Source organism: Mastigoproctus giganteus, chromosome 7 (genome assembly GCF_048544385.1).
Source record: "Mastigoproctus giganteus isolate SK-2022 chromosome 7, ASM4854438v1, whole genome shotgun sequence".
NCBI classification, from domain to species: Eukaryota; Metazoa; Arthropoda; class Arachnida; order Uropygi; family Thelyphonidae; genus Mastigoproctus; species Mastigoproctus giganteus.
The window spans coordinates 92,951,927-92,977,022 of record NC_143581.1 but is presented as its reverse complement, the minus strand read 5'-3'; the positions used below and the strand labels follow the sequence as shown (position 1 = coordinate 92,977,022).

Genomic DNA, 25,096 nt, shown 5'->3' with positions numbered 1-25,096 from the left:
TGCTGTGTAGATTGAAGCAGTGTGGGATTAGAGGAAGGTTATTGCAATAAATCCTCAAAAATATGGCTGTGCATTATCTGATGCCACCCTCTTTTTAGGTATTTTAAAAAGAGGCAAATCCAACAGACCACTTGTGAATCAACAAATTTAGTTCTTCAATTGGCCAAACACCTTGTTAGAAATCTCCATCCTGATTTTGCAGATTGGAGATTTCAGAGCCAAAAGTGTTTACTGCATTCTAACAAAATCAAAAAAATTGTTAGGTCTTGAAATTGTCTAATTGCTATTTGTGAATAAGATTGACAGGTCTCAGTGCTGATAATAAACAAAAAATTATTCAGTTTTTGAGATTCATTATACTGAGGTAACAGTTCATGCATGAAATATTACATTAAGGTAATGAGACTGGAAACATTATTTACTGTTTAGTAAATGTTTTTACAACTTTTAGATTGTCAATTGAAAGCAGTATCAACATATAGAAAATTTCATCCATCCATATACCTAAAAGAAAATTAACTTGACTGGAGGACTATGGACCTTTCAGAATACAAGCACTATATATTTTTTGTGCATGGGCAAAGTATTAAATATGCCAAACCTTCCCAATTATAAATTGCCACTGGTTTTATTTTTCTATGGATTGTAATGCCCCTGACATCATTGCACTTGGGGCAAATGGAGAATCTGCCCCACCCTTGTTCTGGTACTGAATCTTGTGAAACTTATCACTTTCCACTTTCCAAAATATACCGTACTGGGTATTAAAGCTGGCTACCTTTCTTGTAAGATCTGTCCATATATTCCAAATCCAATTAGAGGCTTCAAATGCCAGAAATATGGTCATTCCCCAACAGCATGTCAATGTATGGCTGTTTGTCCCTTGTGTGGCTCAAAAGACCACTTCCAATCTGAAAGCACTGCTGTAACACCACAATATCCCAGTTGTGTGCTCATCCTGCATATTCCAAAGTTTGTGATTCATGGAAAATGAGTAAGAAAATTCTAAAGTACAAGAAATAAAAATGTCTTGTATCAAGAAGCATGCAAACAGATATTACACGTGATGCCTTCCAAACAGCCACATACCAGTGCAGTTAAAGAAACACGGAAGCATTTTCAACACAGACTGAAATTACAATTCCTTCTAAAAATACCTCTTTCTTAATGATTTTTCCTCATGGATTGCAAGACTGACAACAACGAAAACAAAAACTACAACAACTCACTAATACCAAGTCATCTGACAATGCCTCCAAGTCAAAACAAACAGATAGATTTAAATATGGACATTTACGAGAAATCAGATAATGAGAATACATGTGCTGATGACAAGGTGGATGATGGTCATCCAGTATTTTCAAAATGAGACAAATTTAAACAGGATCAAGAGAAAATAAAGCAGTCAGATCATTCCACTAAATCTAAAATCAAATAATGCAGAAAATCATTCAGTGGAATTGTATAGGCCTAAGAAGCAAACTAGATTAATTAAAATATTTAATACACCAGCATGATCCTGCCAGCATTTGTCTACAGGAAACATTTAACTTTAAATTATACTCCCCAGTTCCCAATATATATTTTATATAGATGTTGCAGATGTCTTGAATCCCCTGGCAAAAGGAGTAGCAGTTTTAGTTTGTAGAAACATGGCATCTAAACCTATCCAGCTTTGCACCTCTCTGGAAGCAGTAGCCATTTGCATTGTACTTGGCATTACTGTCACACTTGTCTCCATTTATATCAACCAACATATCATGCTCCACTGCAGAATTTGACAATTTACTAAATCAACTACCCCTCCTCGTATGCCTTCTAAGTAATCTAAGTGCTCATCACCCTTTATGGGCATCTCTGAACTTCACTACAGAATCTAGCTCTGCTCTGGACCTGTCCATATGTTCCTCATCCATTTATCCTAGCATTGAATGGACAGTATTAATCGATCTTCAAAACAGTTATCACTTTCCTAAAAATTGAAAAATACAGATGGATATAATTTATCTGGAACCAACAAATTACCTCCTGGAATTGTCACCAAGCCAACTGGGAACAATTTTCTAATATAATCCAGTTTGATAGTCACTTGATCCTTACTATACTAGCCTAGGTTGCTGTTGCACCAGTAAACCTAAAATCAATCAATCAATCCTTACTATACCCACTGATGCCTACATAATACCAAAGTCAAATACTCCAAGGCAGTGGTATAATGGTTCATGGACAAGGGACTGCTTTCTTGCCAAAAAGAAACAAAATAAAGCATGGAACATTTTTTACTGAAATGATGCAATGCAGGATCTTATAAACTATAAATGAATCAAAGCTGAAGCTCATCAGAATCATTGAGAGGAACATTTACCCTGATATGTGGCATCAGTCAATAGTGGTAGCCACAGCAAAACCAGGGAAAGATAATTCCTCCTCCCAGCAGTTATGGCTCTATATCTCTGACCAGCTGTTTAGGAAAAATCCTAGAAAAGATGGTTCACAAAAGACTCATCTGAATTATTGAAGATCAGGATACTGTATTGCACCACCAATTTGGTTTCTGTCGTAACAGGTCTGCATCTGATATCCACATTAAATTCAAAGCTCACATTCAAAACACTTTTGTTAAAAAAACAACATATGGTGATGGTAACTTTTGATATTAATAAAGCGTGTTGTTGATATTAATCAACAACACCTGGAGATATGGAATCCTCCAAGATTTACACAACCTTACAACCTTGGACTGAGCAGTAATCTGCCTCAATTCATTCAAAATTTTCTTCATCTCAGGACTTTTCAAGAATTATTCCAGAATGCTTTGTTCTCAATTTACATGCAAGAAAGAGTACCTCAAGGATTGATTTGAAGTACAACTCTTTGCAATACATACCAGTAACATTCCATCTATAGTAGAAGCATATGTATGTGGATGATCTGGCTGTTTCCTGTCAATCATCGAACACAGCTACCACTGAAAGACATCTACAGTTGTCCATTACAAAAATTTAAAATTGGACAAAATACAACGGCTGTTGATTAACTGAAAGGAAAACTTCAGCAATACACTTTTATAAATTGCGGTATCTTCATCCAGAATCTGTCTTAACACTGAAAGGCATAGAAATACCCATGACAAATTTCACAAGACTTAGGTTTAGTTTTAGTTTGGTGTCTAAACTAAAACTAAAAGTTTTAGTTTAGACACCAAACAAAATTTTCATTATCATATTACTCACCTGCGAAATACAGAATTTAAATATCCTTTATGCAGTATCCTGAATGTCTTGGGGTACTCACAGGAAGTTATTGCTGAATTTATATCATGTTCTAATTCTGTTATGATTAGACTACAAAGTATAGTATATGCTTCAGCTAAAAACAGCATCTTACAATCTCTCAGCACCATCCAAAACAGTGCTCTTATCTTCATTAGATGCTTACAGAACCTTGCCAGTTCACAGCTTGTGCATAGAAGTACATGACATCCCCACTTTATCTTAGAAGACAAAGCCTATTCTGTCAATATGCCCCCAGAATAAAAAGCTATCCATCCCACCCCTGCAGGGTATATCTCAGCCATCCTTTTTGGCCAACACTCTATGAAAATAAGCCTACTGAACCTAGGCCTGCTGTGATACACCTTCGAGAAATAGTACATAAGTGGAAAATTGATCTCAATAGAACTGAGGAAAATACAAATATGCCTTTACCTCCACAGGATAGACATGAGCTAGACATTGATTTATACCTTTGCTCAGTTGCCAAAAAATGCAAATCCATAACTTAATATCCAACAGCTGCATGCTAATCATGCTTCAGAACATACTGGGAAACCCATAATCTATATGGATGGCTCTAAGTCCCACTCACATGTAGGTGCAGCAGCTGTAGTCCTTATTCAAGGGTACTGCCCTAAAGTGGAGTTTGTGGGCACTGACTACTGGATATTTCACCAGCTAGTGATTGGAGGGAGTCTGAATAGTGTGTATGTAGAGGAACATTGTTGAGGCCAGGTTATGTTAAAGATTTGGTTATTTTCTTGCTGTTTGCATATATTCAAAACTTCATTAATTGATCACGTTCCTCCTCCACTACTACTTTTAATTCATCTGCTGAATGTATTATTAATAGTCAAAATAATAGAGCAAACTTCTTATCTGTGAAAAGATGTTTCAACAGTAAACCTGGAATATTAGAAAATTGTTCAATGATTGCAATGCTTTTCAAAGAAGACAGCTAGAAAAGTGGGCTTAGGGAAATTACACTTGCATTATAGTGTGTGTGTGTGTGTGTGTGTGTGAATAATGTGTGCAGTTATTTTACTTTATTATTATTATTATTATTATTTTCTTTTGTTTTATTTTACTTTATTTTATTTTTTTTTAGGGTTGGTGTATACTATAGTCCATTTCTTCCAGTGATTATAACAGTTATGTTCATCGTTCTGTTTTACGTAAAAAGTTTCAGTGTCAGCTTAAATTGTCATCCATCTGCAGAACCGTGGCGAGCTGCACGTACCCAGACAGTATTTTTGATATTAACATTCTTCAGTTTCATATTGGCTTCATTTGCTACGGGATACACCATTTTTGTGTAAGAACTTATTTCCAAATAATAATTTTATATTTTTCTATTCATCTATTTATTACAGGAATTATGCATTTCATAATATAATTATTCTTGTCTTAGATTTTCAAATAAAGTCATTATTTTTATAGCTGCTAACTCTCTGGATTTACAAAAATCTTTTTTTTTATTCAATTTGACCCTGATCCATCTTGACATCCTAATATAGTTGCTGACAAAGCATTTCTCTGCCTTTCAGCAAAAACGGTTTATCTCACTCTTTTTCTTCTCACAAAAAGAATAAAATAAAATTATATTAAAATTGGATATTTTTAAAAATTTTATGATTTCTGCTTATTTTTATTAATGAACAGGGATCACCACATCAGGTGTCTCTGGTTGTTGTTATGCCTAGTGTTGCAAAATAGAATCGTAAGCTAATAGCATTGTTCTCTGTTATCTGCATCCATTTTATACCGTGTAGCATGAAGCTAATTAACAGTCTTTCTATAATGCTAAAGAAATACAACATAAAATTTCAGAAGACATACACAAGATTTTTCTCTTGTAAAATCTGGAAGATCCTGAAAAAGGCCTCTGAGGTTGGGAAAATTCATATTTTAGTATTAAATCAGCTCACACCAACCATAAGAATAAGCATTTACTGTAACTAGAATATTTATTTACATATTAAGATAAAATAAATATTTACAAAAAACTGCTATTATATTAAATATACATGTAAAAACATTAAAACTGTGATAAAATCCTTGAGATAAAATACACTAAAATAAACCGGATTAAAAGCGATAAAAACGATAAAAATCTCTGGAGCTTTCGGAAGCTTGCGCTCCCTTCCTCAGCAGTAACAAAACTTCCTGCAGCACGTCCATATATAACAGGCTCACGGTACCTATACACGTGGTGCAGTCGGCGCATGGTCTGAACTGGAAGCGGAAATAGCTCGGGAACGTGTTAAGCAAAACCGTTCATCCGTACTTAGGATAATAGTTTCAAACAGAGGATGCATACGCATACCTCTGTCCCTATTCATAATATTGTGGTCGGATGAACAGATTCGTAGGCTCTCGAGCCATTTACGGTTCCAGAACCCATGCGCTCGATCCATGATAACCGCATCCTCTGGGGAAATTTGATGCTGCTTCTCCCAAAAATGTTCGGCCACAGCAGATTTATTGTAATCAGCGGTTTTTATAGCATTTGCATGCTCCCCCAGACGATCCTTGAGCCGTCGTTTTGTCTCGCCCACATAACATTCCCCACAATCCGGGCATTCTATCCTGTATACTACTTCACTACTCAGGTCCTTTGCTATTGGGTCTTTTACCTGAGACAACACAGTGTGCAACCTCCGCCCGGGAAGCTGCACACAGCGTGTTTTATAGCCCCTCAAAATTCTAGCGAGATGCTCAGTAACGCCCGGATAGTAAGGAATGTATGCGGTAGCGACAGGAACAACGGTTCCTGACGGTTAGACTCTATTCCTCTACTAAATCTGTCTATGATCCTCTGGGGGTATCCGCATTTTCTAAGGTCTGCTGTGACCCGTCTAATTTCACATTCTTTGTCCTCAGAGGTGGTGCAGTGTGACCCTGCTCTATCTAGTAGAGCTTTCACTACACTATTCTTATGCTGCCCAGCTTGTGCTGAACTATAATGGGTGTACTGGCCTCTGCACATAGGTTTTTTAAACACAGAAGTTTTTAGCCTAGGGCCTACCCTAGAGACCAGTACATCCAAGAAAGGAAGGGTACCTCCTGTTTCCACCTCTGAGGTAAATTGTATAAATTGGGAGAAGCTATTAAGCCAATGGAGTGCATCATCCTCTCTCCCCTTCTGGACCACGGTAAAGGTATCATCAACATACCTTTTCCATTTCTTTATGGGAAACTGACATCCACTAAAAACCCTCTCCTCTAACTCCTCCATGGCCAGATTGGCCACGATGGCGCTAATAGGAGATCCCATGGCTGTACCGTGAACCTGTTTGTACATAACACCTTGGTACACCATAGTGGTGCTGGCCAGACAAAGTTCCACACCCGAACAAATATCCTCTACGTTTAAAAGCGATCTACTACCCAAAGAGACATCATTACTCAAAGATCTTCTAACACAATATATTCCATGTTTAATTGGAATGCATGTGAATAGTGACACCACATCAAAAGAAATCATGCTCTCGTTTTCATTTACAGTCAAATCTTCCACAAAATTCACAAATTCTTTACTGTCTTTTATGACATAGTTGGACTGGCCCACTATAGGCGAAATCAATTTAGCCAAATACCCTGACAAAGCATATGTGGGGCTTCCTATAAATGATACAATAGGTCTGAGTGGGACTTCTGTCTTATGAGTTTTTGGAAGTCCATAAAACCTCGGGAGTTGACATCCAGTAGCATGTAAGAACCAAAAGGTCTCCTTGGAAATCTTCTCTGCCTTTAACCAATCCTGTACCAGTTTATTAACTCGCCGCTCTAGGCCAACCAACGGGTTTCTCTGAGTAACTTTATACGTATTATTGTTCTGTAAAAGGTCCATTGCTTTTTTGTGATAGTCTTCTTTGTTTAGGACAACCGTCGATCTGCCCTTGTCCGCAGGTAAAACCACAATTCCATCGTCTCTTCTCAGTTCATTCAAGGCCTTTCTTTGACTAAAGTTAAGATTCGGAGATACTTTCTTTACCTGGCTCAAAATAACGGCAGATTTAACCCGGATCTCATTAGCTAGGGCCTCCGGTATTGTGGTTTTACCTGCGGACAAGGGCAGATCGACGGTTGTCCTAAACAAAGAAGACTATCACAAAAAAGCAATGGACCTTTTACAGAACAATAATACGTATAAAGTTACTCAGAGAAACCCGTTGGTTGGCCTAGAGCGGCGAGTTAATAAACTGGTACAGGATTGGTTAAAGGCAGAGAAGATTTCCAAGGAGACCTTTTGGTTCTTACATGCTACTGGATGTCAACTCCCGAGGTTTTATGGACTTCCAAAAACTCATAAGACAGAAGTCCCACTCAGACCTATTGTATCATTTATAGGAAGCCCCACATATGCTTTGTCAGGGTATTTGGCTAAATTGATTTCGCCTATAGTGGGCCAGTCCAACTATGTCATAAAAGACAGTAAAGAATTTGTGAATTTTGTGAAAGATTTGACTGTAAATGAAAACGAGAGCATGATTTCTTTTGATGTGGTGTCACTATTCACATGCATTCCAATTAAACATGGAATATATTGTGTTAGAAGATCTTTGAGTAATGATGTCTCTTTGGGTAGTAGATCGCTTTTAAACGTAGAGGATATTTGTTCGGGTGTGGAACTTTGTCTGGCCAGCACCACTATGGTGTACCAAGGTGTTATGTACAAACAGGTTCACGGTACAGCCATGGGATCTCCTATTAGCGCCATCGTGGCCAATCTGGCCATGGAGGAGTTAGAGGAGAGGGTTTTTAGTGGATGTCAGTTTCCCATAAAGAAATGGAAAAGGTATGTTGATGATACCTTTACCGTGGTCCAGAAGGGGAGAGAGGATGATGCACTCCATTGGCTTAATAGCTTCTCCCAATTTATACAATTTACCTCAGAGGTGGAAACAGGAGGTACCCTTCCTTTCTTGGATGTACTGGTCTCTAGGGTAGGCCCTAGGCTAAAAACTTCTGTGTTTAAAAAACCTATGTGCAGAGGCCAGTACACCCATTATAGTTCAGCACAAGCTGGGCAGCATAAGAATAGTGTAGTGAAAGCTCTACTAGATAGAGCAGGGTCACACTGCACCACCTCTGAGGACAAAGAATGTGAAATTAGACGGGTCACAGCAGACCTTAGAAAATGCGGATACCCCCAGAGGATCATAGACAGATTTAGTAGAGGAATAGAGTCTAACCGTCAGGAACCGTTTGTTCCTGTCGCTACCGCATACATTCCTTACTATCCGGGCGTTACTGAGCATCTCGCTAGAATTTTGCGGGGCTATAAAACACGCTGTGTGCAGCTTCCCGGGCGGAGGTTGCACACTGTGTTGTCTCAGGTAAAAGACCCAATAGCAAAGGACCTGAGTAGTGGAGTAGTATACAGGATAGAATGCCCGGATTGTGGGGAATGTTATGTGGGCGAGACAAAACGACGGCTCAAGGATCGTCTGGGGGAGCATGTAAATGCTATAAAAACCGCTGATTACAATAAATCTGCTGTGGCCGAACATTTTTGGGAGAAGCAGCATCAAATTTCCCCAGAGGATGCGGTTATCATGGATCGAGCGCATGGGTTCTGGAACCGTAAATGGCTCGAGAGCCTACGAATCTGTTCATCCGACCACAATATTATGAATAGGGACAGAGGTATGCGTATGCATCCTCTGTTTGAAACTATTATCCTAAGTACGGATGAACGGTTTTGCTTAACATGTTCCCGAGCTATTTCCGCTTCCAGTTCAGACCATGCGCCGACTGCACCACGTGTATAGGTACCGTGAGCCTGTTATATATGGACGTGCTGCAGGAAGTTTTGTTACTGCTGAGGAAGGGAGCGCAAGCTTCCGAAAGCTCCAGAGATTTTTATCGTTTTTATCGCTTTTAATCCGGTTTATTTTAGTGTATTTTATCTCAAGGATTTTATCACAGTTTTAATGTTTTTACATGTATATTTAATATAATAGCAGTTTTTTGTAAATATTTATTTTATCTTAATATGTAAATAAATATTCTAGTTACAGTAAATGCTTATTCTTATGGTTGGTGTGAGCTGATTTAATACTAAAATATAAATCTGGAAGAGTTAATGCATTTGCCTTGTGTACAGTATGTAGATGTGATTTTTCAATTTCAAGCAGGAAATACAATGTAATCATAGCAACAGAAAGTAATGCATAGATAACCATTTCCTTGTCATCATACATGACAAATGTTTATTCACATCTTTTGTCATAAAAGATAATCCTCTGAGTTGTGTTGATTGTTCAGACATGTTGTTCAAAAATATATTCCCTAATAGTGAAACAGCCAAAAAAGTACAGTTGTGGAGAACAATAACAACAGACACTGTTATTGAAATTGCATGTACAGGGAAAGAAAGTGTTGAGATAACTCTGAAAAATGGGCAATTTTTGATTGCTACAGATGGTAGTAATCAAAGTGATTCCAAGCTATATCCCATTGTAGGACCCTTTCGTAATTAACAAAAGGGTCCTACAATGGGATATAACTTGTCGTATTGAAAGCAGCTTGCCCTTAATATCAGCCTTGGATTGTGACTCCACAAGTACAACATTAGACATCTGAACAACCTGAAAGCATATGTTATTCCATCTAAAAGCTGGCACTTAATATTCATAATGCAACTGTTATGGTAGGCTTAAAATCTGGAGTAGTAAAAGTATTAAAAAAGGAGATTTAGCACTTGATGGTAATAATTGTCCTTTTCATCTTATTAATTTGTGTACTGAAAAGGGAGTTGCCATGCCTTCTTGTGAAAGTGGATCAATACTTTGTTGAAATTTACTACTATCTAGAAAGCGGTGCTAAAAGGAAAGACAGATTTTAACAATTTCAACTGGTGCATTCCACTGAAGTAAAAAAGATTTTGAAGGATGTGTACATGTTGACTGTCTTTAGTTAAATGTTTAAGTATCTTGATAAAACAGTAGCAAACTTTGTCATGTCTGTTTATAAAGAAGGCTAGAGTGATGGGAAAAGCAATATGAGCATTTTTAGAGTTACCAAATTACAGAATTACAACAAGCAATCATTAGACCGGCAGCGAGTCACGTTCAAATCCAGTTCATGATCCAGAAGTTTTGAAAGAAGACAAATTGATGAACTCACTAAGAAAAAGAACTTCTGGTGAAAGTAATCCTAAGCAGGCTAAGTAAGCAGATAAACATGTTATCCTCATTAGTTTAGAAATTCTGTTAATATCCCTCTCTTCTGACTCGAATAAAGTAGTTTGCTTGTTTCCTTAAAATGTTATGCCTTTTGAAAATCCAAACATAGCTTTTCAATCCAATGTACCCTACATCCATATACTCAGGTCATCACTGCTAAAGGAGTTGAAGAATTTATGCACAAATTTATTTTGCCAAAGGTTTTCAAATCATCCACTTCCATTTTGGAAATTTATTACCATAGCAGACTAAATCATAAAGATAATTCTGACTTAATCATAAGCATTTCTACTGTCAGGATCATGGACAGTTTAAAAAGGGGAGGATTCTTTTTATTTGGTGAGGAAATTTATTTCTGCATGTGACTGCATGGTGCACAAGTTACCATTGAAAAAATGATATAAATGCAGCAACCTGCCAACCTTCATAATCATTTTGCAGTGCATAATTTTCAAATTTGGAATTTTCTGTGGACAGGTTTCAGAACTTAGTGTTGTAAAGCATAAAGAGACAGATGAAGCAATAGATGTTTTGAAGTATCAGTTCTGCCAGTTTTCGTGTGCAAACCAAACAATGCTATCATGAAGAAGAAAGAATTGTGATCTTTGGTTGGTGAAAAGATTCTCTCACACTCATTGCTGAGTGAGAATATTAACCAGATTAGAAAAACAAAAACTGAGTTAATATCTTCTCTTTGTAGTGAACTTTTGAAATGCTCCTGTCAGCGAAGTCTAGACAACAAGGTCATTGTTGTGAACAAAATTTTGACTCGGCATTTCTGAAGAGGGTAAAGGCTGGAACAGTATCTTTCTTGAAGCAATCAAAATCCTTGGTGTTTGATAGAAAATCCAAATGGAAATCCATAGATAGAAAAATCTTAAGTGAGCTAATATTTGAAAGCATGCTTTACTGTGAGCAGTCCTGCATGTTTATTTTAATATAAAATATGTATGTTGTCGATGAAATTTTCTAGTGCAGTGTGTGTGTGTGTGTGTGTTCTTCAAAAAATCTGTTTCCTCCTGTTTTTTTTGGGAAGCACTCCTGCTTTTTGCTGAAATCCTATTGTTTTTCAACTGTTTTAGGCGAAATACCTCCTGTTTTTCTCTTGCATACTTGCCTGATCTCTATCTGTATCAAATTCAAAAGTTGGCAGCTACGTATTCTGCTTATCATTCTGAATTAACTTGTAACTATAACTGTTGGAACATTATATTTTTGTGCACATGAATTTTTAAGTCTGTATGCCAGATTGTATACTTGCATAAGATCTGCATTGCACAATTAACTCAATTGAATAGTTCCCATAGGATATTACTAATATATATACTTCAGCAAAATCTTACTGAATCAGTTTTTTTTTTTCTTCACAAAAACAAAAACTGACAGATAGAACAAATGATTGCTCATGTAATCATTTGTTTTATCCATTTTCTATGTGTTATACTGGATAATGTCATTATCATAAAGTAGCGTTATTGACCCAATATGTGTAGTACTCATTACTCCATTCTAAAATAAACTGCTTTATGCTTCTTGCTTGCTTGTTGGCTCTCCATAGCCAGGTGGGCAGGAGCAGCAGTGCATAGCACACGCTTCTTGATTAGACCGGGGTTCAAGCCCACGAGCCACCAAATACGAAGGATGCGGAAAGGTCAGGGAATGACCACCGCATATCCCCAGAGCAATATGGCCTTAGTTGCTAATGCTCCTTAAAACCAAATAACAATAACAACAAAACAAGCTTCTTGCTTGCATTTTTTTTGAAATTCCATATTTCTCAGTTTAAATCATTTTTGAATGAAAAAATGGCTTTTGCTGAACTCCTCCTTGTTTCTTATGACTGGGGGGCTCAATCATCATACAGATTTGTAGTGATTGTCCCACTGCCATTTAATATAATTTAATATACAAACTATATTCACTATTTAAAATTTGTGGTTTATTTTTCTTTGTAAATTTCATGTTTACCACTCAAGTGATTGTCAACATAAGCATTAATTTCTGTCTCTGTTATCAAATTTGGGTGCTGATACTTGCAAAATTAAGCAAAGAGCAAGAATAGAGCTGAGCAGGTTATCATTAGTAGAAGCATATGATGCAAGAAAGCAAGCTTATAGAGCATCAGACAAAAAAAAAAAAAACTTCCCATTTCACCCATCCATTCGCTCCAATTGTTTATCTAGTTCTGCCTTGAATTTATTTAAGCTGTCAACTTCTACAACAACAAACGGAAGTGTGTTACTGCAATCAACCACATGCTGGCTAAAAGCATACCTCTGCATATCTATTCTACAACTGCCTTTCCTCAATTTGAATTTATGTCCCCTCAGGATTAATCTGGTCAGGAGGCAGAATCCCATCAGCATTGAGTTTGCTCAAACCATTCAAGCCCTTATACACCTCAATCAGATCACCTCACAGGTACCTAGTCAACAGACACTGTAATTTGCAAATCTTAAGGCTTTCTTTGTAAGAGCAACCCTTTGTTCCATTCATTAATCTCGTTGCCCTTCTCTGTACTCGTTCCAGCAGCTCTACATCTTTTCTAAACCCCTCAAAGTGGGCACCAGTACGTGGTGAGGGGACCTCCCAGTGATGCTGCTGGACTTCCAGACTAGCATCACTGGGATCCAATGCCCACAGCCCAGGTTCCAGGCTTACATCAATGGAATCCGGCGTGTTTGCCGTGCGCTGCGACCCGTGGAAATTCGGAAAGGGGGATCTTGGTGGTTGAGGGGCCCAGCTTCAATACACCACTTTCGCCCCTGCTTTGACAAGACGGGTGGTTCTGGAAGGCCCGGCTAGGATCAATCGGCCAGTAGGCTCGCCTGCGAGGGTCAACCGTGTCAATGCCACGCCCCTACCCTCATGGTCCGAGGGACAGGATTCAGGCTGGCGGCGGTGCAGGTATAGTGTCTGGGTAGCCCTGGCGTTCCACTCCCGAGCGCATTTATTGCATGCCGGGTAGTGGACGTCCCTTTGGGCTCCGTGGTGGGTGGGGAGCCTGGGCACTGAACAATTTAAAAAACTCCATGAATCCTGATAAACTCACTTCTTCAGGGGCCCCAACCCGGTCCCTATCTGAAATCAATGAAAAGGAGACAGATAGCATTATTGCTAAAAAGAGGCAGCGAACCGAATTACCATCAGGGCCTATCCCAAGGTTTTTAATTATGCATTCTACCAATGAGACACCGATTGGTAAAATGTCGCCCTTTTTTATTCAAAAAGGGTTAGATGGGTTAGCAGGTTCACCCAAATCAGTTAAGAGGCTTCGTTCTGGGGATCTCTTGATTGAATCTAAAAATGACAGGCAATCAGAACATCTCCTCCGAGTAACATCAATCGGAGGAATACCCATAACGGTGACACCACACAGAACACTCAATTCATCGAGAGGTGTCATTTCGGAGTGGGACCTTCTCGATGTAACCGAGGAGGAAATCTGCTCCGAATTAAAACCACAGGGAGTTATTGCCATCAAGAGAATTACTGCGCAAAGGGAGGGAAAAATTGTTAAAACCAGGAGCGTTAGCCTGACTTTTAACTCTCCTAAACCTCCTGACGAGATTAAACCTGGATACATCAATTGTTCAGTGCGTCCATACGTTCCGAACCCTTTACGGTGTTTTAAATGCCAGAAGTATGGACATTCTCAAATGGCCTGCCGTGGAGTCCTTGCATGCGCTCGATGCGGTGCAAAGGACCACGAAACAACAGCATGTTCGGCCGCAAAACCCACCTGTATTAACTGTGAAGGCGAACACCTGGCTTACTCACGAGCATGCCAGAGGTGGAAAGAAGAAAAAGAAATTCAACGGCTGAAGGCAGAGCTAAATATATCATACCAGGAGGCAAGGAAATCGGTCAAACCCCTGAATATCAACAAACCTACCTACGCCCAGAAGGTAGCAGGAATAGCAGGAAGATGTTCCGTCGGAACTCAGACGGACATGACCATTCCTCCAAAGGAGTCTTTCACTCCCATCACGCGTTATCTCTTAAGTTCTCAAAAACCTGCACAGAAAAACCAATCAGCTGCCACTCCTATATCAGTACCTCCTAATGCTCCACAAGTAACAAAGGTAACTATGAAAGAAAAGAATAAGAAAGGGGAAGTCTCCCCTACTACCCAAGAAAACATGGATGTCGAGCAGAAGGAGGTACCCAAAGATTCAGTCTTGGAACTCTTTGCGGAGGAAGAAATGGACACGGGACAGCGTCCATTCTTCCCTAAAAAAGATAAACCCAAGACTGATAAAAGTAAGCCCTCAGCACCTCGGAAGCCATTATTTTGGCTTGGTGGGTCCATCAGGGCCCACCAAGCCAAAATAATGGCTAAATTCCTACAGTGGAATTGTCGTGGATTCCGGCGAAATACTGATGATATCAAGGCCCTCCTGCAAAAGCACGAGCCAGTTTGCTTTTGCTTGCAGGAGACTTACCTAAAGGCAAATGATGATCCCACAATGCATAACACCACAATTTTTCGTAAGGATAGAATTGCGGATGGTCCTGCTCATGGAGGAGTGGCTATCCTTGTGGGCAACCAGACCCCAGTTCAGCCTTTGCTAATTACAACTAGCATAGAAGCTATTGCAATTCCCCTTACAGTGGGATTTTTATTAACGGTCTGCTCTATTTATTTGCCACCTGGGACTGACATCTCCCAGGAAGACCTTGATGATCTTCTAACGCAGTTGCCTCCCCCTTTCTTACTTCTCGGTGATTTTAATGGACATAACACCCTGTGGGGTAGTGCTAACATCAACGGAAGGGAACGAGTCATAGAGAGCGTATGCTCAATGACAATGACCTCTCCCTTCTAAATACTGGAACAAACACCTTCTTCCACATGCCTACCCGTACTTTTTCTGCCATTGATCTCTCTATCTGCTCCCCTTCTCTACTCCCTTCACTCACTTGGGAAGTGGAGGAGAATCCATACGGAAGTGATCACTTCCCTGTGATAACCTCGCTACACAGTGGGAGCCCATGTCTTCCTTTTAGGTTACCACGGTGGAAGTTTGATCAGGGTGACTGGAATGCCTTCCAACATCAGGCAAATTTTGACCTCAGTACAGTCAGTCGGGAGCCTATCAATGACGCAGTAAAGTACATAACAGAAATCATTGTCCAAGCAGCTGCTAATGCTGTCCCAAAAACATCTGCCCGGTTTCCACCATTTCCCAAACCTTGGTGGAATTCACAATGCACAACAGCAAAAAAGGCTCAAAACAAAGCGTGGGGGATATTTCGCCGATATCCTACCACGATCAACCTTATAGCTTTCAAACGCGCACGAGCCAAAGCACGCAACATCCATCGTCAGAGTCAAAAGGAATCGTGGATCCGTTTTACATCATCTATTAACCAGTCTACCAACTCTAAGGTAGTCTGGGATAAAATCCGGAAAATGAAGGGAACATATACATCCCACCCTTCTTCAATCCTAGATTATAATGGATGCACTATTGCAGATCCAACTGCAATAGCCAATGCTCTTGGGGAAACATTCTCTAACATCTCCGCAACATCTTCGTATGCCCCAGAGTTCCTGGTTCTGAAACAGAAAATTGAAAAACAGGCACTTAATTTTAAGTCCCAGGTCCTCTATCCCTACAACGGGGCATTCACTATAGAGGAACTGAAAAGAGCCCTCACTCTTTCCAAAGCAAGTGCTGTTGGAGCAGATGGCATCCATTATGAAATGATTAAACATCTTTCACCAATATCTATGGATTGTCTGCTCCTTCTGTATAACAGAATCTTTATTGAAGGGCAGTTTCCGAACTCCTGGCGAAAGGCAATCGTTCTTGCCTTTCCTAAGCCAGGAAAGGATCCAAAAGTCACCACCAATTATCGTCCTATTGCTCTGACTAGCTGTCTGTGCAAAATCCTGGAGAGAATGGTTAATTCTCGTTTAATATGGTATCTAGAATCAAATGACCTTCTCTCCAACATCCAGTGCGGCTTCCGAAGGAACTGGTCCACTTTGGACAATCTTATTAGATTGGAAGCATCCATCCGGGATGCTTTCCTAAAACGCGAACACTTGGTGTCGGTGTTCTTTGACATGGAGAAAGCGTATGACACAACTTGGAAATTTGGCATCTTAAAAGATCTGCATAGCCTTGGTCTTAGGGGGCAACTCCCAATTTTTATTAAAAACTTTTTAGCCAATCGATCTTTCCAAGTTCGCGTGGGATCCTCACTCTCTCCTTTCTTCAGCCAAGAGGAGGGAGTACCACAAGGATCAGTATTAAGTGTCACGCTTTTCGCTATCAAAATAAATTCAATCACAGAACAACTTCCTCCAACTGTAAACAGTGCCCTCTATGTTGATGACTTTAGCATTTTTTGTCAGTCGTGCAACATGAGGGTTATTGAAAGACAACTGCAGAAAGCCATTGATAATCTGAATTCCTGGGCATTTGCTAATGGCTTCAGGTTCTCGCCGGAGAAGACCGTTTGCGTACACTTTTGTCTTAAGCGTAATCTTCATCCTGAACCCGAATTAAGACTTGGACAATATGCTATTCCAGTAGCAGCGAACATAAAATTCTTGGGACTCATATTTGCAAAAAAAACTCACCTTTTTGGATCATATTCGTCAACTCCGCACAAAGTGCACACGTGGGCTTAATATTCTCTGCTCACTCTCCTCTACATCTTGGGGAGCAGACCGATGTACCCTTCTTCGGCTTTACCGTGCACTTGTGCGATCCAAACTAGATTATGGGTCCCAGGTATATTCCTCAGCCAGAGACAGTGTCCTCCGATGGCTAGACCCCATCCATCATCAGGCCCTACATATTGCTACTGGAGAATATCGCACATCTCCTGTCCAGAGCTTATACGTCGAAGCAAACGAACCACCGTTATCGCTTCAACGTAAGCAGTTGTCTTTAAAGTATGCTTTAAAACTGAAATCTCTGCCAGACCATCCTACGTGGCATTCGTTTTTGAGCCACGATGGGAAAATTTATACAATACCCATAAGACTGTCAATCGTCCTTTTGGTATTCTTCTCCAAGAGCTACCCAAAGAACTTAATATCAAGGTAGACAAGGTTGCCCAAACACCAAAGCAACCCTTTCCACCCTGCCATGCTCATGTCCCAGCATGTGACTTGTCCCTTAGAAATTGGGGAAAGTCGGACACTCCATCATCGGTCTACCTGCAGCTTTATTCAGCACACCGAGCCAAACATTCTGACTTCACGCCAGTTTACACAGATGGCTCGAAGTCGGAATCATATGTGGGATCTGCTGCTGTCTTTACAGACAGCACTACATCAGAGCAGATTCCCTCTGAATGCAGTATATTCACTGCAGAGCTGCACGCTATAGAGTTAGCCTTGGATCACATTAGTGAATGCCAATACCAACAGTTCATTTTATATTCCGATTCTCTCAGTGTGTTACAGGCTTTAATATCTGTGAGGTATAATCCTCATCCAGTTCTGTCTAGTATTCAGCAGAAGATTCACTTCCTCCTTAGACGTGAATATGATATCCGCTTCTGCTGGATTCCCAGCCACATTGGGATTAGGGGAAATGATTTGGCTGACGCTGCAGCCAAATCAGCAATTCCCAATAATAACCGCTGCCTGTCAGTCCCCTATACAGACTACAGGCAAATAATACACCAAAACATACACTCCCAATGGCAGGACTCGTGGAATAGACAGACTGGGAATAAACTATATTGTATAAAGCCTGTAATTGAACCGTGGCAGTCTAGTCTGCGCAAGAATCATAAGGAGGAAGTTGTTCTTTCCCGGACCCGCATAGGACACAGTCATTTAACATTCGTTTTTGCTGAGGGCTGATGACCCTCCTATGTGTGTGTGTCCTGTGGCACAATTTTAACTATGAGACACATTTTAATTGATTGTCCAGATTTTAGTAATATCTGTTTTACTGCTTTTAATCATCTGACTGAACCGTATACACTCAGCCAGATTTTATCCGACAATGACAATGTGTCTGCTATATTTAGATTTTTAAAATCAATAAATATTTTTGCTTGTTTATAAAATTTACATTTTTTCTTATACCTCTTGACATAGTGACCTAACTAATTAGGTCACTGAAAGTTTAAACTTTTTTATAAATAACATGGTCTTGGCGCATTATAGCCTTAGTAGCTAATGCGAAAATAAAATCAAAACAAACAAACAAACAATCTTTTCTAAAATGAAGCCTCCAGACCTGTATACAGTACTCAAGGACTGACCATTGCCTTATACAAGCGGATAAACACTTCCTTATCCCTGCTAGAAAAATTCTTGTATATCATTGACAAGACACCACGAGCTACTCTTGCAGACTGTCTGCAATTCTCAGAAAACTTCATATCTGATTGCACAATTACCCCCCGGTCCTTTTCATTCTCTATCACCTTGAGCATAGTACCACACGGTTCTTATGTTTTTACACTTGTCAATGTCAAACTTCAGTTGCCACCTCTCAGCCCATCTGATCAACGTTTCTAGATCCTCTTGTAATAATAGTAATGTCATTAGTGTCATTAACAACCCTGCCAACCTTCATATTGTCTGCAAACTTAGACATTAATCCTGATATACCTTCACATCAATATCATTAATAAATACAGAAAACAGCAATGGACCCAACACTGAACCCTGGGGGACTCCACTAATAACATTAGCCCACGAATACCAGTGTCCATTGATTACCACTCTCTGGCTTCTCCCACTCAACCTTCACTTTATCCATAGCAGCATTTTGCCCTTAATGCCATGCTGCTCCAGTTTGTACAATAGTCTTCCATGTGCAACGGTATCAAAAGCTTTCCTAAGATCCAAGTATATTATATCAAAATTATTTTTGCATCCAGTTCCTTTATGACCACATCATAGTATCCAATCAAATTGGTCAGACATGTGTCAAAACTATAACCGAAATGTTGTCTAGATGGTCCTGCGGTGTTTCTTTAACCACTGTCTCCATTAATTTCACCGAGAAGTTAACCTAACAGGTCTGTAATCACTTTTGTCACTCTTTGATCCTCCTTTGTGAATTGGGATCACATTCACACATCTCCAGTCCATGGGTACCTCCTCTGAGTCCAAGGAAGCTCTCATAATTATGGCTAAGGGTTTGCTTACTTCCTTTGCCGCCTCTTTTAATATAACTTTATATATATCCCGTCCTTGAGGTTGTCACAGACATTCTCTCAGATGTGCCAGACAAGCTGTACTTGCTACCTGGGAGTCTAAAATGCTGATGGAACTGATATTTGGGTGACACTCAAGTCAAGTGGACCCAATTTTGGCGAAGTCTGGATGGTCTGTGACAGCCAAATCCTCTGCTTGCACCTTCACGAGTAATCCTGGGTATAACCTCCATGTAAAAGTACATGGTGGGTGACCATCCAGGTGTGAACCAACGTAAGCAGGGATCGAGGTGTGGCTTCCACACCACATGGAGGAACGCCATCCTTCTATGTTACCAGGCAGTACTAGGTGGTAGATGACTCTCATCAACCGGTGCAATATCACCACTTTGCTTATTGGAGGCTTGAAGTGGTGGAACCCATGTTTAGTCTCCAGAGCTAAGTTCCAGCCAGCCCTTCCCTATCTCTTCCATCATGCAGTATGATTGATGACTTTTGAGGTTATGATGAACATCGTGGCAAGATCCAATATTCCTTACATTTCGAGGGTACAGCTCTAAAACGGTGTTTGCAGACCAGCCACTAGTTAGTACACCAGACCGAACCTATTGGTAACTCTCTAGGAGGCTTCCGGATCAGCTAGTGTATAATCTTGCTACCTCTACTTTGCCAGATAGTGACTGGAGGGAGTTCGAATAGTGTGTATGCGGGGAGCATTGTCAAGGCCACATTATGTCAAGGATCTGGGTATAATCTTACCATGTGTATGCCATATCCAAAAATTTCATTACTTCATATAGCATGTCCCACCCAATTTCTCATACTATTGCATACACCGTGAATTGTCAAACTAATAGAGCAAGCTTATCTGCGAAAAGATCTAAACTTCCCAAGCACTTCCTAATTCATTTCACAAATATACGTGGTCTCAATTCTGATCTCAACGATGTCCATTCCCACTTACAGTCTGCCAAACCCCATGTACTTTTTCTGACAGAATCTCAGTTATCGGTTGATTCAACTACTGCTCATCTCAGATGCCCAAATTATTCGCTGTATGATTCCTTTCGCTTCAAAGGTGGTACTTGTGCATATGTCCGTTCTGATATTCCCTGTCAGAGACTTGGCAATTTGGAATCTCCTCTCTTTGATCTTCTCTGGCTTAAAATCTCTCTACCTCATTGTGCCAAATTGATCTGTTGTCTCTACCGTTCACTTAACTCCACTAATCACTTGGAGCTCTTTGACTTCCTCTCTTTGCAACTTGACTTTCTCCAGTCCAACTTTCCTAACAGTGAGGTAATTTTCCTTGGTGATTTTAATGTTCACAACTCAATCTGGCTTCCATTTTCTAGTCACACCGACCCAGCTGGTTGCGATGTTGAGGCTTTTGCAATTACTAATGACCTAGCACAGATTGTTCATTTACCTACAAGAATACTGGACAATCCTAACCATTCAGCCAATACGCTTGATCTTTTTCTCACAAACAACCCTTCTAAGTACACGGTCGAAGTGAGAGGTCCTTTAGGCACTTCAGATCACAACTTGGTGATTGTCTCTTCTCCAATGGAACCTTTATCTCATGGTTATTCCCAACCTCGTGTTGTTTGGCATTACAAGAATGCAGAATGGGATGCTCTGCGAGACTTCTTTTCTTCTTTTCCTTGGTCGGATTACTGTTTCAAAACTTCTGATGTCACCGTTTGCTCAGATCGTGTTAGTGAAATTATTCTTGCAGGAATGGAATCCTTTATCACACACTCCATTTTACAATCTCATCCTTTATCTAAACCTTGGTTTTCCAATAAATGTGTTAAGGCTGTTCAAGAGAAGGATGTTTCATATCGTAATTGGCTTGTTCCTAATTCTTCAGTTTCATCTTCTGCCTACACCAAAGCTCGCAATAATTGTAAAGCAGTTATTAATCAGTCCAAACTAGAGTTTGAACAGGCTAAGAGTTGAAACCTTTCTTCTTGCCCTAATGGTAGCCAAGCATTCTGGTCTCTTGCCATTCTGGTCTATTTGCCGCAACTTTTGCCCATCTCTGCTACCAACTCTGTCTAAATCAGATGGTTCTGTTGTCACTTCAGCCAAGGATAAAGCAGACCTGCTAGCATCCCATTTTTCTTCCAACTCATGTATTAATGATCTTGCTAAAACACCTCCCACCATTCCCAACACGCTCCATTCAATGACTCCTGTGGTCTTCCGTCAAAAGGATGTTAGAAGGATTTTGACGAATCTTGATGCTAACAAAGCTCCAGGTCCTGATGGTATTTCTCCACTTGTTCTCAAAACCTGTGCTCCAGAACTTACTCCTATTCTTTGCCGCCTTTTTTCACTTTCTTATGCCAAAGGTGTTTTTCCTTCTGCTTTGAAATATCATATTTTTGCTCATATCCAGTCAGTTCCTAAAAAGGGTGACAAATCCCTGCCTTCCAATTATCGTCCCATTGCAATTACTTCTACTCTTTCCAAAGTAATGGAGAAATCAATTAACCGCCAACTCTTAAACTACGTACCTAGAAACCTTCTGTTTGATCAATGATCGCCAGTATGGATTCTGTCAGTGTCGATCCACTGGTGATATTCTGACTTATGTTACCCATTTATGGACTAATTCAATGGAAAGAACTAAACCCCCAAGGTTTAGTTCTTTCCCCCACTCTTTTCCTCTTGTATATTAATAACATAACCTTCTCCCATTGACTGGAAATCCTATCCATAGTTTTGCCGATGATAGCACATTGCATTCCACTTTCCATTTTGAGAAATCTTTTCCTGCTCAATCAGCTTCAACTTCTCGAAAATCTGCAACCAATTCCTTAAATGCCCATCTTCAGGTAATTCTCCAGTTGGGCAAAGATAACTTAGTTGATTTCAATCCTTCTAAAACTCAGTCTTGTCGTGTGTCTCGCAAAAAGGATTCTTCTGCTCCTGTGCTTATCTTTAGTGACACTCTGATTTCTAGGCAAAATGATATATCTCTTTTGGGGATTACCCTGACTTCTAATCTCTCCTGGCACAAGCACATTACAAATATTGCTTCTTCTGCATCTAAAAAACTTGGTTTTCTCTTTCGCTCTCGGCATTACTTTTCTTCCAAACAGCTGCTCACTCTGTATAAATCACAAATCCATCCTGCCATGGAATATTGTTCCCACATCTGGGGTGGTGCTCCCAAAACCTCCCTCAGGCTTCTTGATTCCATTCAGAAGAGGGCAGTTAGGTTAATAAATGATTTATCTCTAACAGTCTCTCCACCTGCTGTCTCGTGTACTGTTTCTGCTGCATGCCTCTTCTACAGATACTTCCATGTGCACTGTTCTTCTGAATTGGCTTCTATAATTCCCGCTCTCTCTTTTAAAACAATCTACGTGCCGCCACCAGCCAACATCCATTTACTGTCCAACTTCAAACTCACAGAACCAACTTTTCATCTTTCTCGTTTATTCATTCAACTGCTGTTTTCTGGAACAACCTTCCGTCATTTGTATTTCTGAAAATTGCAGTCTACAGAAGTTGAAGTCCAATGTCAACAAATATCTGCTTTCATCTTCTCAACCTCCAAGCCAAGCACGGTACTAAGTACTATAGGTTCTAACACCTCTCATGTTTGGGGTTTACATAAAAAAACACCCAGGTGCCTTTTTTAAGTTTATCGTCAACAATTTCTCCTCCACTTTGCTCTCAGGTCTAAAAAAAATCATTTAACTTACTATCATAGTTAAATACACCTCTGGTATTCCCTTCCCTGAATAACTTCTGATGCATAAATGTAGATGCAAAATACTCATTTGGTTTGCTAGCTGAATAGGGTCATCAACAGTTGAACCATCGATATGAAGTGGACCAATCTGATTCATCCCCTTCCTTCTGGAGTTTACATAAGTAAAGAACTCTTTGCTGTTTTTCTTTGCATCCTTTGCCAAAGATTTCTCGTAATCTGACTTTGCCTACCCAACCTCCTTTGTGACTTTATTACAGACCAGCTTATATCTTCCATAGGTTTCTGTGTCACCTGTTAATTTATATGTATCCCATGCATTTTTCTTCTCTGTCACATGTCTCATTAGTTCATCTGACCTCCATTTAGGCCTAATCCTTGAACAATATTTCTTGGCTGGTGTGAAAAGCCTAGTAGCTTCCAGTATTATTTCTTTGAATGCTTCCCATTTAGAATTTGCTGTTGGTAACATCTTCAGTTGGGGTGACTGTATAGACTTTAAAAACTATCTCAGACCACCATAGTCACCCTTATGAAAGCAAAAACCCTTTCCTTTACCCCTGTTGGTAGTTATCTCTTTGAGTAAATCCCACATCAGCACACTGCGATCACTGCCACCTAGTGGCCCTTTATCTGTAGATTCTTAATACATGTAGGATCGCTTCTTACAAATCAAGAGTATTACTCTTGTTTGCCTCTCTGACTTGCTGCTTTAGAAAACAATCATCCAATAAATCCACAAATGCCTTGCTAGTTGTGTGAATTACCAACCCACATGTTCCAGTCAATATCTGGAAAATTAAAATCCCCCATTATAAGACAGTCTGATGTACTGGCCCAATCTGTTTCTCTGTACAGCGGTTCATTATACTCATTAGAGTCATTAGGCGTATACACCCCTACTCTCAATTTTCTTTCCCAGTGCTTATTTCACACCAAACTGACTCAACACTGCACTGTCCATCCATGTCAACTGGATGCACTTCCTTAGATTTTATGTGTTTCATAACTAATAGCATAACCTCTCCTACCTTCCTATCCTGTCTATCCTTCCTGTACACATTGTACTCCTCAAATTCCATTTCTGCATTCCTCAAATCTGTGACACTACATCTCTGATATCCCAACAATATCTGCCTTTGATGTTTTGACCAACACCTCAAATTCATCATATTTATTTACTACACTTCTCGCATTGGTGTACATGCAAGTATACATGCACCTGTTCCTTCTCTTAGATACTCTAACACAGCCCACGTATTTACTTGTTTCATTACTCCCAGCAGTCTCTGAAATCCCCGGCACCTTGTTTTCCAGGCTGTTTCTCACTCCAATAGAAGCAGTTCAAGAATCACTTTCATCTCTGCCAGTGGCTACTGTTAATCTATTAGTCTGATAAGGTAAATATTTGGAAAAAAGAGTGGAGATGAAGATAAGAGAGTCAGAACAACCACATTCTTTAATATTGATTGGTTTGAAATGTGAAAAATCAACATGTGTTAGCATTAGCATTAACATTAGTAGAGGCATTTGATGCAAGAAAGCAAGCTTATGCAGCATCAGCCAAAAGAAAAAAAAAAAAAAAAAAAAAGAGTAACATAAATAAATAAAAATAACCACTTCCACTTCACCCCTCTAATGTCTCAGCTTAAAATTAGCGAACTTGACCTGTTGTTAAGTTACTAACAATAGCTGATGAGAAAAAACAGCTCCCGGGACTAGGCTCAGTCGTTCTCTTGGAGCTTTCTATTGGT

The 25,096-nt window shown here is 39.8% G+C and overlaps 1 protein-coding gene across 1 annotated transcript in view; it reads left to right on the top strand.

Annotated features, from left to right (window-relative positions):
• The window catches only part of LOC150083079 (transmembrane channel-like protein 6), a 238,024-nt gene that overhangs the window by 132,466 nt on the left and 80,462 nt on the right, over positions 1–25,096 (top strand). Inside the window, exon 7 of the mRNA XM_090378383.1 lies at positions 4,384–4,590. Coding sequence (XP_090234509.1) covers positions 4,384–4,590 — 207 coding nt within the window. The remainder of the gene's footprint in view (positions 1–4,383; positions 4,591–25,096) is intronic.